At 61.5% G+C, this 11,689-nt stretch overlaps 1 protein-coding gene across 1 annotated transcript; it reads right to left on the reverse strand.

The window, feature by feature from the left end:
• Positions 1 to 4,401: 4,401 nt before the first annotated feature.
• IRX3 (iroquois homeobox 3) lies at positions 4,402 to 7,837 on the reverse strand. The gene is made up of 4 exons (XM_056136068.1): positions 6,925 to 7,837; positions 5,564 to 6,722; positions 5,296 to 5,362; positions 4,402 to 4,828 (listed from the first exon to the last, which is right to left on the reverse strand). Exons 1-4 carry the CDS (start codon positions 7,192 to 7,194, stop codon positions 4,774 to 4,776), a joined length of 1,551 nt encoding a protein of 516 aa, XP_055992043.1. The 5' UTR covers positions 7,195 to 7,837; the 3' UTR covers positions 4,402 to 4,773.
• Positions 7,838 to 11,689: the final 3,852 nt, after the last annotated feature.

Genomic DNA, 11,689 nt, shown 5'->3' on the forward strand with positions numbered 1-11,689 from the left:
GTCTCTGGAATAGTCTCTCTCTCTCTCTTTCTCGTTGGAGTGTACCTGTACCACCCCTGGGGTCTCAGAGGCATTGGGTTGGGTTGGAACCCCCTCTTGCTCTCTCTCTTACCCCTTCCAGGACCAAATGTTTTTAGAGAATGGAAGCAACTCCCTGAGGACCCTGCTCTAATGTTTCCACAGATTTTCCACAGAAGCTGCAGTTTCTGGGGGAAATGCCTGCTGTCATCCTCCCCTCTTTCCCTCTCACAACCCCTTGGCTTTTGTGTCCAGGCACCAATAACATTTTAGACTGAATAATTCTTGGTCGTGAGAGTTGGCTGGGGCCTGGTAGGACCTTTTAGCAACAGCCCTGATTTCTCTACCTAGAAAAAAGCATCCGTTTCTGGTGAAGAGCATGGTGGAAAATGTTTTCTGATGTCTCCCTACATCCCGGAAGTGGGAGGAGGGCCCAGCTGAAGGTCCCTCTTAAGACTCTTCCAGCTCTCTCCTTGGGTACTCAGCCCTTCCATCTTCTGTCAAACCCTTCCCTCTGGAAGAGGTGACTTGTAAGGGTTCCATCATCTCGGGATGGCCTTCAGAGGGGTTGGAACCTTCGACTCATAGAGGGAAGTACAACTGCGTCCGAGCTGGGCTGATTCACACAAGAGAAATGGGCTGTCCATCTGATGAAGTTTGTTGACTGGATCAGATGACAGCAGCCAGCTTGGACGAGAAAGGAATGTCTGGAGAGGAGATGGGGCCCACTCACTCCCAGAATGAGCTTTATGCCCCACCTCAAGCATGTTAGCTTTGCCCGAAAGTTTAGACTAATTAATCTAGTCTGGGCCCCCTTTAATTCAAGAGTGGGTGTTAACCGTGGCCTAGAGAGAAGCTACACCCACCTTGGGTTTGCACCGAAACAGAAACACCATTTCACACAGCCAAGATTGCCCCTTCATAGTCCATGAGAGAAGAGGGGACCACCACCAGGAACTATCTAGAGGGTACAGAGGACATTTCTAGAAGGTTGTAAACAAAGAGGCACAGAATGGGCTCTAGAGAGAAAGTCTCAGCAAACTGGAGAGGATTGAGGACGTCTGCCATATGCCATTCGTTCCTCCAACTCCCCTTCCAGAACTTTGCCCAGCCTGTCCACCAAATCCCTGGAGAACATCAGCCCAGGTGATAGGGGCGGGGGGGGGGGGGGGGAGGGGGAGGGGTGAGGCCCTGCCCTCTCCATGAGTTACCTGTGGCAGGTACATGACTGGAACACCCCTTCCTCCCTCCCAGGGGAGTCAGAGCCCCTGGGCCTGCTTGCCACTTCCTGACTGGGCCCGGCTCCTCCTCCCGATACTCCACCCCAAATCAATTCAATTGGAGACCATTAATGTGCCAGTCCCAGAGGTGGGCCATCACTTAGGGAGATAATTTGATTCTCCTCTGGCTCCCTGGCCCTGTGCGGCACCCCCAGCTCCAGCTCCAGGCCGGTAATGAGGGAAGCGGTGACATGCACCCCTTCCTCTGACCTAATTGATTATCCCCACACACCTGGGAGTGCTTTGCATAACCAGCCCCGACAGCAGGAGCCCCTTCCAGGCCCAGTGATTGACATATTTTATTTCTAATTGAAGCTTAATCAGGACTGAGGATGAGATTTCCCAGATATTCTTAGCCCCTCCCTCCTACCTTCCAGCCCCCACCTCCTAGTGCCCCCCCCCCCCATCCGTCTCCTCTTTTCTTTTCAAATTTGAAGATACAACAATAAAAAATGGAGGCCCTTCCTGGGATCCCCAAGAGGAAAGAGGTGGGTGGGTGGGGTTCACTGCGGGGTGTTGTTGGGGAGAATGAAGACCTGTTCCCTGGTGATACCATTCCTGTCCCCTAAAGGGAACCTGACTCCTTTCCTCCACTCACCTTCTGCTGGAAACCGGATGGGCTTCTCTTATGTTTTCATTACTCTTAGCTTATTGGGGTCAACTGGGAGCCAGCTCTACGGGATAGGGACAAAAATATTCAGGTGCAATTAGCAGGGTGACCCCAACTCTCTGGCACCACCATACCAGGTCATTTCAGTGAGAGGGTGAAGCTGTTCAGAGCCAAGGACTGTCCCCCTGGAACAGGATGGAATAACAGGCCAAGGGCACCCCAGGGGACCCTCTCTATGCTCCTAGTCTCTGTAGTTACCTGCTTCTCCCTTGTGGGGGGGGGGTGGTGACTGTGGGAAAGTCGCAGAGCCCTCTACTGCACCCCCATGGAGTGGGGTGGGTGAGGTATATGGGGTAGGGGGGTTCCTTCTGCTTCCCTTTCTCTAGAGTGGGCTGAGTCCTCAGAGGCCTTCTGTAGCTCCCTCACCTTTATGTCAGGGTAGCAGGCTTTGCAGGAAGGGCTCTGGATTCTGTAATTCAGTGAAAAGTGCAGGGCTATTTAGGGGTGCAGGAGAGGGGCTCTGGGGAAGACCCTGTGTCTTCTATGTGCCAGGCCACGAGTTGGGTCCAAGCACAACATCGCACATGCTGGGTTTAAGTTCCCTGGAGGCTGGTGCTCTTATACTGCGGTTTCACGGAGGAGGAAAGAAGGCCCAGAGAAATTGGGTCAGGGAGAGCAGAGAAGACACTTGCCTTGCAATGTGCCCACCTGGGTTCAATTCCCAGCAGCCCCTCTGGTTCCCTGAGCAACTGCCAGGAGTATGTGATCCCTGAGTGCAGAGTTCGAAGGAAGAAGTCCTGAGCACCTCTCAGTGTGTCCCCCCCAAACAAATCACAATAATAATTATGGGGCTAGGTCTGGCTCACAGAAACGTGGGCGAGGCAAGGCGTAGGGGCTGTTCTTCCTATTATTCACAGAAAGATACTCAGATACTCATTGTGATAACTCCTGGCTTCTGTTGGGGCTGAAGCCTGGCCTCTGGGGTTCAAGACCCAACGAATTGAAACTGGGAAGTCAGGAGAAGCCTGGGCTTCAAGCCAAAGCTGGACTGTCAGTGCCTGAAACTGGGAAAAGTGGAGGACTCCCAGAAACCCTCACTCCAGAGAATGGGGAGGGCAGATGGTCTGGCTTCTGGGGAGAAGGAGACCCCCGACGACAAGCGTCTTTCTCCGTTGTGCAGTTCTCTTCATCACTCTGTGAACCCCAGGAACACCAATGCACCCTGATAACTCAAGGTCTCAATCAGGACTTAGTGGGATAGTGGGGGAGGGGAGCCGCAGTAGTGATGGTGGCAACTTTGACTGACTTCTGAGACCCTCTCCCTGGAGTGCCCTGGCGCCCCACTCCCATTTGCTCTGCACAATAGGAGGTTGCATCTCTCCGGTAAGTGGGGAGGAAGTACAAACTCCCCCACAAAATTTTTTGGGATACCTGTGGGATTGTCACAGGCCTCCCTCTCTGGTGTATGTGGCTTTCCTCTATATGAACTAAACGAGGACAGTGGGGCCCCCGGGGTGTGTGTGGGGGGCACCCGCCCTGTGTTTTGTCCCCCCTCCCCGCCCCCAGGCATCAAGCCGGGGCGGCCCAGGCTGGGGGGGGGTCCCCGCTGCGGCGCGGGGAACGCGGCGCGGCTGGCTGCGGGCGCCGAACGGTCCCTTTGTCCTGTAGAGGGAGCTCCAGCCCCAAATTTCCCGCTCGCGCCCCGCCCGCCTCTCCTGGCGGCGTGGGGGACCCGCATCCCCGCAGGATCGGTGCGCCGTGGCCCTCGCGCCGGGACTCCCCGAAAGCTGCGCCGTTTAGGGCACTCAGGCATCGCCCGAACTCGGATCCGGGGCCTTTACATTCGAGGCTGGCTACAATTCCCCCAAAGAAAAGAACGCGAAAGGGCGCAAATAAATAAATAAATAAATAAATAAATAAATAAATAAATAATTTTTAAAAAAAAGAACGAAAGGGCGCCCCTAGGCTTCCGGCTCCATCGCTGCCACCCCTTGCTCCTGGAGGGAACTGGACATGCGGTGTGGCTGGTCACCCGCTGCCAACTAGGCTCAAGGCGACCCTTTACATAAGCCCCAGCAAACCCCATTGGTGCCTGACTGAAAATGGGGCTCCCACCCTCACCCTGCGACAGGCCCTTCTCCAAGTCTCGGCCCAGGCCCACGCTGGCTCCCCTTGATCTGTGGCTGGGCCCAGGTTCCCAGCTCAGGTAGGGCACCTCGCCCCTTCGCACCTGTCTCCTCCAGGGTTCCAGCCCGGACAGGTAGGTTCTGCAGCCGCCTTGTCCCTCCCGGAGCCACATCGCCACTCCTCACTTGTCCCTGATTCCAGGATTCTTGCGACACCTGGTAGGACACTTGTCTGGCCTGTGCGAAGCTCTGAACTCGACCCCCAAGCACTGCAAATGCGGGAAGAGGGGTGCTGGGTGGGGGGGACCACGGGGGCAACAAAAACAAACCCAAACAGATCCATCCAGGTGCAGACAGGCACTTGTAGTCAAAGTGGCAACAGCTCATTTATTTAGCCAAAAATAGATACTTTCTTGTACAATTTGGTTCACACATATGTACATTTTTCTGTATATACAAAAGAAAGGGTCAGACACTCTTATTCTCACTGAAACTCCACCCCCCAAAAAATCAAACTCACAAACTCAGCTAATGTGGGGGAGAGAAGCCACTGGGGAGGGCTGAGGGGGAACTCGATTTATTTCTTTTTTTTTCTTTTACTTTTTTTTGTTTGGTTTTCTTTTGTAAATATTCATACACCGACATGCTTACAAGTCTTGACTATACAGAGCGTTTCTTCGTCTCTTTTCCTTTTCCTTTTTACAATTATTACAATGATTTAAAAAAAAATTAAAAAGAACTAGGACGAGGAGAGAGCCGACAAGACCAAAGCGGCATCCAGGTGGTTCTGGGGCCTGCAAGAGAGAAGCACTGGTAGCAACGGGTGGGGGTGAGCATGACAGCCCTGGGCCCGTCCAGGTCATGGACACCCTCTCTGGGGCGAGGGCCTGGCCAGGCCGGCTCTCCCGGTAAAACGACTCCCAGCCGAAGATGCTGGACTTCGGGCGTAATCAAAACGACCAGCCAGGCAGGAGGCCGCAGGCCCGTAGGCCCCAAGAGGAAGGGTCACGGGGTCCGGAGCCTTCCCACTGCCGGGGCCTGCGGGCCGGCCGGTTCGGGTGAGCCTAGGACGGTACCCTGGGTCGTCCGGGTGCCTGATCACCGGCTGCCGAACCTTCCCAGGCCCTCTGGGACGCCCCGGATTATAAACGGGTCTCGGCCGCCTTCCCCCAGAGGCAAAAGCCCAAATGGACGCCCCGTGTTCTCCCTCTGCCCCCGCCGCTCTCTCCACCCCCAAAGCCCCCCGCACCCCAACTCTTACCGACGCGGCACGGGTTGGAAAGCTGTCTTGAGTAACTTTTTCTCCACTTCCAAGGCACTACAGCGATCTAAGGGGAGCGGGGAGGAAAAGGAGGGCCTTTAGGGTGCGCGGGAGGAGCGCCCCGCGCCCTGGGGGGACCAGGCGCCCTGGGGAACGGCGCCAGGAGCCCCCGCCCTGGCCTCTCGGCCTGCCCAGGCGCGACCCCCGGAGTCCCCCCCCCCCCACCTCCTCCTCCCTCCTCCTTCCGCATTCTGCGCCCGGCAGTCACCTGTTCCGCCCTCGGGCTCCGCAGGCCTGGCGAAGGTGGCCGCGGCGGCGGCGGCGGCGGCAGCGGCGGCGGCGGCGGGGTGGCCCGCGGCTCCGGGAAGTCCCAGCAGGTGTGGCGGGGCCGAGCCGAGCAGGGAGAGCGGGTGCGGGCGGGGGCCGGGCGGCGGGCCCGGGAACGGCCGGTTGGTCCAAGCCGGGAACTTGCCCAGCGGCGCCGAGACCAGTCTGTGCGCGGCGGCGGCGGCGGCGGCTGCGGCGGCGGGCGAGAGCTGCAGGCTGGTGGGCGCGACGGCGGCGCCAGTGGGCGAGCCCCCCGCACCCGGAGGCGAGCGGCGCGGGTTGTCCGGGCTGGTGGCCGTCTCGGCCAGCGACCAGATCTTGGGTTTCTGCAGGGCGGCGGAGGCGGGCGCTGGAGCGGGCGCGCAAGGGTCCAGGCCCGCTGGGGGCGAGGGAGGAGACGGTGGAGCCGTCGCCACCGCGGGGGGCGCCGGGGCCAGACTCAGGATGGGCAGCGGACGCTCCTCCAGGCCCTCGGAGCTATCGTCCGAGTCGCTGTTGTTCTTGGAGTCTGAAATGGGCCCCAGGCCCAGCTCGCCGTCCCTGTGCGTCGCCCCGGCCAGGGCCAGCTCGGGCCCCGCGGCCGCGCCGTCTAAGTTCTCCAAATCGATCTCCTCGTCCTCCTCGTCGTCCGCCAAGCCCTCGCCTCCGGTGTCCTCCTCCTCCCCGCCGAGTTCCTCCTCTTCCAGCTCCAGTTCGCGTTTACCATCTTCTTCGTCCTCTTCCTCGTCCTCTTCCTCGCGTTCGCTCCCATAAGCGTTGCCCTCCTCGTCCGTGCGGCTGCGGGGCGCCCACGTCATCTTGTTCTCCTTCTTGAGGCGCCGGCGCGCGTTGGCGAACCAGGTGGACACCTGGGTGAGGGTCATCTTGGTGATGATGGCCAGCATGATCTTCTCGCCCTTGGTGGGGTAGGGGTTCTTGCGGTGCTCGTTCAGCCAGGCCTTGAGCGTGCTGGTGCTCTCGCGCGTGGCGTTCTTGGGACGGGACGGGTCCCCGAATTGGTACTGGCCGTAGGGGTAGAAGGCGGGGTGCGGGTGCGGAAACGCGGCGGCCGCGGCGGGATGCTGCACCCCGGGGCTGTCCTTCAGCTCATACTGCGCGCCCTGTACGCACACAGACAAGGAAGGGACACGCGTGGAGGGAGCGCGTGTGAGTCCTGGCCGCCGCCGCCGCCGCCTCCACCCGCCCGGCCGGCCCCCCGGCCTGGCTCCTTCCACTCCCGCGCGCTCACCTCGTCGGGCGCCCCCGGGTCCGGCTCCCACCTCCCCCGCACCCTGAGTTCGCCCCAGCCCCCGGAGCGCTTACCAGCTGCGGGAAGATGGGGAGTTCCGCGGCGTAGGGCAGAAAGGCGCCGTAGCCCTGGGCGGCGGCGGCGGCGGCGGCGGCCGCGGCATAGGGCGCCCCGTACACCGACGAGAGCACGTTGGACAGGGAGCCCGAGGCGGCCAGCTCCGAGGCGCCGGCCCCCGGGCCTCCGCGGGACCCCGCGCCGCCGCCGCCGCCCCCGGCGGCCCCTGGGCGCTCGGGCGGGTAGAGCGGCCGAATGTACTGGTATCCGAGCTGAGGGAAGGACATGGTGGCCCGCGGGGCACGGACGGAGAGGGGGCCCGGCCCCCGGGGCCGCCCTGCTCAGCGCCGCCCGCGGGCTCCGGCGCGCATCGGGGGCTGGGCCGGGCTGGGGGGCCGCGCTGCCTCCCGCGCTGCGCTGCGCTCCGCGTTCGCCTATTGATCTGCTCCGCGGCGGCGGCGGCGGCGGCGGCGGCGGCGGCGGCGAGGAGCCAGGTCAGGTCGGAACAGATTGGCGGCGATTCCCCGGGCTCCGGGCTCTGATTGACATTGCCACGGGCCCGCAAGCCCCTCCTCTCTGCGCCGCGCTCCCTCCTCTCGGCCGCCCGAGCCTCGCTCCTCGCCGCCCTCCTCTCCCCAGCACTGTCGCGCCTCGCTTCCTTCGCCCACCTCTCCTAGGCGCTCCCCCTCCGCGCCCTTCCTCTCTCCTCCTCCCCTCGCTGCGCTCCCCGTCCCCCCAGGACCGCTTCCGCTCCTGGGGGCGCCTTCACTCACCGGGACGCTTAGGAAAACTCTGCTCGCGCCTCGCTCTCCCTTTCCTCGCTAGTCCCCGCTCGCTCGCTCGCTCGCTCGCTCGCTCTCCCCGGACCTTTTCTTCCCTCTCTCCTTTTCTTGTCTTTCTCTCCCTCTCTGTCCTTTCCTCTCCTCGCCCTGAGCTCCCCACCTTACCCTCCCACCTCCACTCCCGGCCACTGCACCCCTGGGCTCAGGCGATCCAAAGTTGTGGACTCTTAGGGTGCTGGGGGTGTGGGTGTATGTGTGTGTGTGTGTGTGTGTGTCCGTATTGGTGTCTCCGTCTGTGTGTCCGTCCCCGCCCTCACCCCCTCCCTCGCCCTTCCCCAAATCTCGGGTCTGACGTAGCGCCCTCTTATTTGACTTTTCCTCGCGTCTCCTGCCCAAGTCGCCAATCGCCGGGGCGCCTGGCAGCCGAGGCCGCCCACCCCCGCGGAGAGCGCGCGCCGGACGGGGCGGGGCGGGGGCGGGCGCGGGGCGCTCGGGGCCCAGCCCGCCCCCTCCGGGAGGGGGCGCGGGAGCGCGGGGACGCGGGTGAGGACCGGGTCGGTTCGCCCCTCCCAGCCGCCCTCCCCGCAGCACCTCTGCGCCCCCGCACCCACGCCCCCGCTGCCGCCGTCGCCGCCGCAGCGCGGGGCCAGGGGTCGCCATCAGACCTGGGGCCCGAGCCCGGCGCGGGGGGGGGGGGGGGGTTCCTGTCCACCAGGCTCCCTTCCGCCCCCCCACCCCCAGACTTTTCAGCGGGCACCTCCGGGCCAGTCTCGGCCGAAAGTGCGCGCGCGGGGTGAAGGGGTGCGTTCCAGCCCGGTCTCCAAAGGCTGTTTCAAGCCCCGCGTGGGGTTAACGGCGGGGGGTGGGGGGCATGAGACAACTCCCTCCCCAGGAGACGCGAACCCTAAAACGAGTCACACCAACGGCGGCGCCAGGGTCCGGGAGCGAATCCCTCATTAGAAAAGGCGGGCCTGGCCCGGGGGGGTCACGGGTGGGGGCTGGGACGCCACGGGGGTGGGGGCCAGGAGCCGGCCCCTACGGGCGTGGGATGGGGGAGGAACGGGGAGCCCGGCTGCGGAGGAGGCTGCAGGAACTTTCGGAGAGGTCTTCCAGAAGTTTCTACATTGGCTTTTTTTTTTTTCTCCCCGGTCTGAGGTGTGCAAAGGCTTCATTTCACTCGCCCTTCCCCGGCGGCGGGTCTCAGCGCCAACCTGTTTTCCTCCCGCAAGGACCCTCCTGGGTCTCGGGTGCGGGATGGCTCGCAAGAGCCTGAGCTCCAGGGTGAAGGGGTCCCTCCCTTGAATCCAGCCTGCCCTCCCCGCACCCCGGGGCCCGCCTGCACCGACTAGGACGTGCTGTCCCCGCCGTGCGCGCGCTGGAAATTCCCGGAACGGCAGCGGCTCCGGGCGAAACGCTTTAGGCCGCGCCGGCGATCGCCGCACAGGCCCGGCCTGCAGCGGGCGCGTTCGGGGACGACACGGGGGCGGCGACTCCCGGTGAAGTTGGCAGCCCCGGCTCGCGGGCGGAAACGGGCCGCAGCGCGCTGATGGATGGAGGAATCGACTCCCAGTTGCACCCGAGCGGGCCGACTGGGGGAGCCGGGGTGCCCGTGTCTGATCTCTAGACCTCTGGGGAACTCAGTTCAGGGAAAGAAGGTTCAGACGCTCCTGCAAGCACCCAGCTTTGACACTCCCTCCCACCCGCCGCCCCTCCCCGTTTCTTCCAACCGGGTCGGCGGCTCCCAGGGTAGTGAATGGCTCAAACATTGGGACAAGACAAGGGGAAGGTTGTTTTTTGGGTTTTTGGTTTTTAGTGGTGGGGCATTCCAGTTTAGGGTTCCAATGGGGAAACTAACGCCTAGCCTTCTTAGACGGGGTCAGTCTGCACCTGTGTGCCCTCCCCACCTGCTTATACCTGGTGGCCCGCGCTCGAGCCTCCAGGGAGGAGGGGGTAGCAGAATTAACTCTGACTTTGAAATGTTTCCCCGGCGCCTGATTTCGTTTCCAGTGAAACTCTGGACAAGAGGCATGCGCTCACCTTCTCGCGAATATTCTCAGGGTTACAAAAGTGAGGGTAAACATTCATTCCCGGGCTGTTTTCCTAAGTGTCAACCCTCGAGCCTCGATGGCCCAGCGTCCTAGCGTTTGCACTGAAGTGTTGACATGAGACTAGGGTAGTGCCAAAGGCGATAGATAGTCCGAGTTGGGGGAGGGGTGTGAGGAACCTGGGCTGCACCGCCAGTGCCCAGCCCGGATGAGACGCTGCTCTTTGATTTTTTTTTTTTTTTGATTTGCCTCTCCCAGAAGGACAAGAGAAAACAATAAGGCCCGGAGATGCTTCTTCCACATTAGCCAGTTATCGACCTAGTCGCGTTGAACTGCGGGAGGCGAGAAGCGAGGTCAGGGAAGGGGCTAGGCGGTTCTCAGGGATCCAGGCAGGCCGGTCCAGAGGCGCCTATGGCCCAGAAAGTGAAGAGCCTCTAGACCCAGGTGCGGACCTAAGAACTTCGATTAATTAGTTCCCGCCAGGTACCCAGGTTCCAAGCAGAAGTGGCCCTCCCAGCTACCCTCGTCTCCAGCCCTAACTCGGTCCTGGTCGTCCCCGCGCCCACGTCGGAACCCAGGCGAGCCCCGACGTGGAGCTGGCTCCCCAATTCCACCCGGCCAGCCGAGTTCGGCTCCCAAGAGCTGAACCTTTTTCACAGTTTTTTAAATCCGAGAGATTGGGTCAAAGACACACTCGCCCCGGGAGGAAAAGCAGGTGCACGTAAAGTTGATTTGGGAAAGCCATGGGCACACCGGGGCGCGCCGCACGCAAAAGCCGCTCCGTCTCGCTCCATCCTTGCGCCTTCTTCCCACGTTGCCAGCGCACAAAGCGCTTGGGAGGTTCGCGGTCGACGGTCTCTGAACGCGGCCCGGGGTGCGGGAAGTGCACGGAGAAGGTGTCTTTGGGCACGCACTTGGCGTGCACAGCCGCGCTCAGCAGACGCGCGCGCGGAGAGCCGCGGCCCGACGTGTGTTCGGGGCCCGCGGCCCGCTGGGCTTTGGGGAGCCGCGTGGCGCGGCGCTCCAGCCTCGGGGCTCCCTTCCTTCCCTCTCCTCGCCCAGACCCCCGGCGCGCGCCCGTCCCGTCGGGGGGCGCCGCGGCAGTCGTTGCTTCTCCCCCGCGGAGGCCCGTCTTCTGTCCTGCTCTCTCTCAGGCCGGGAATCCCCGGGCTGCGGCGAGGACCCGCGATCCCTCAGCTTCCTGCAGACGCCGCCGCGGCGCACGCTCCCACCGCTCCCTCCCCCCGCGCTCGGGTTACAGGTTAATGAAATGCTCGTTTTCCTCAGTCATTTGTTTTGTTTTCCTGCAAAGTTCTGATAAGTAGCTAACCAACGAAGCTTGTAATTACAATCTTACAGAAACCGGGCCGATCTGTATATAAATCTCACCATCCAATTACAAGATGTAATAATTTTGCACTCAAGCTGGTAATGAGGTCTAATACTCGTGCATGCGATAATCCCCTCTGGATGCTGGCTTGATCAGATGTTGGCTTTGTAATTAGACGGGCAGAAAATCATTATTTCATGTTCAAATAGAAAATGAGGTTGGTGGGAAGTTAATTTCTCTCCGCTCTGTGAAGCGTAGACAAGAATTTAATGATTTAATTACAGTTGTAAGCCCTTTCCATGAGACTTAAATTGAGCTGAGAATATTTTTCCTCTCTCTCTCTCTCTCTCTCTCTCTCTCTCTCTCTCTCTCTCTCGTTCTTTCTCTCCGCTATTAGCAGCCGATGGGCCCTCGGAGTACGTGGCCTGCGCCCCTTGGAGGGAATTCTATCTGGCCGGGAATCCGGACCCCGACGATCCCAGGATCGCAACCTGCTGTCGCTCCCCACCCGCCGCAGGGCCTCGGACCCTCTCCCTGAATTCTGAGGAGCGTTGGGAAACTTTGGGGGAAACTTTGCCAACTTAGCTCTCAGCGAGACGGCTGCGGGCCGGGACGCGCCGGGTGG

The sequence above is a fragment of the Sorex fumeus genome, unplaced genomic scaffold (assembly GCF_029834395.1).
Source record: "Sorex fumeus unplaced genomic scaffold, SorFum_2.1 ptg000122l, whole genome shotgun sequence".
In the NCBI taxonomy this organism is placed as follows: domain Eukaryota; kingdom Metazoa; phylum Chordata; class Mammalia; order Eulipotyphla; family Soricidae; genus Sorex; species Sorex fumeus.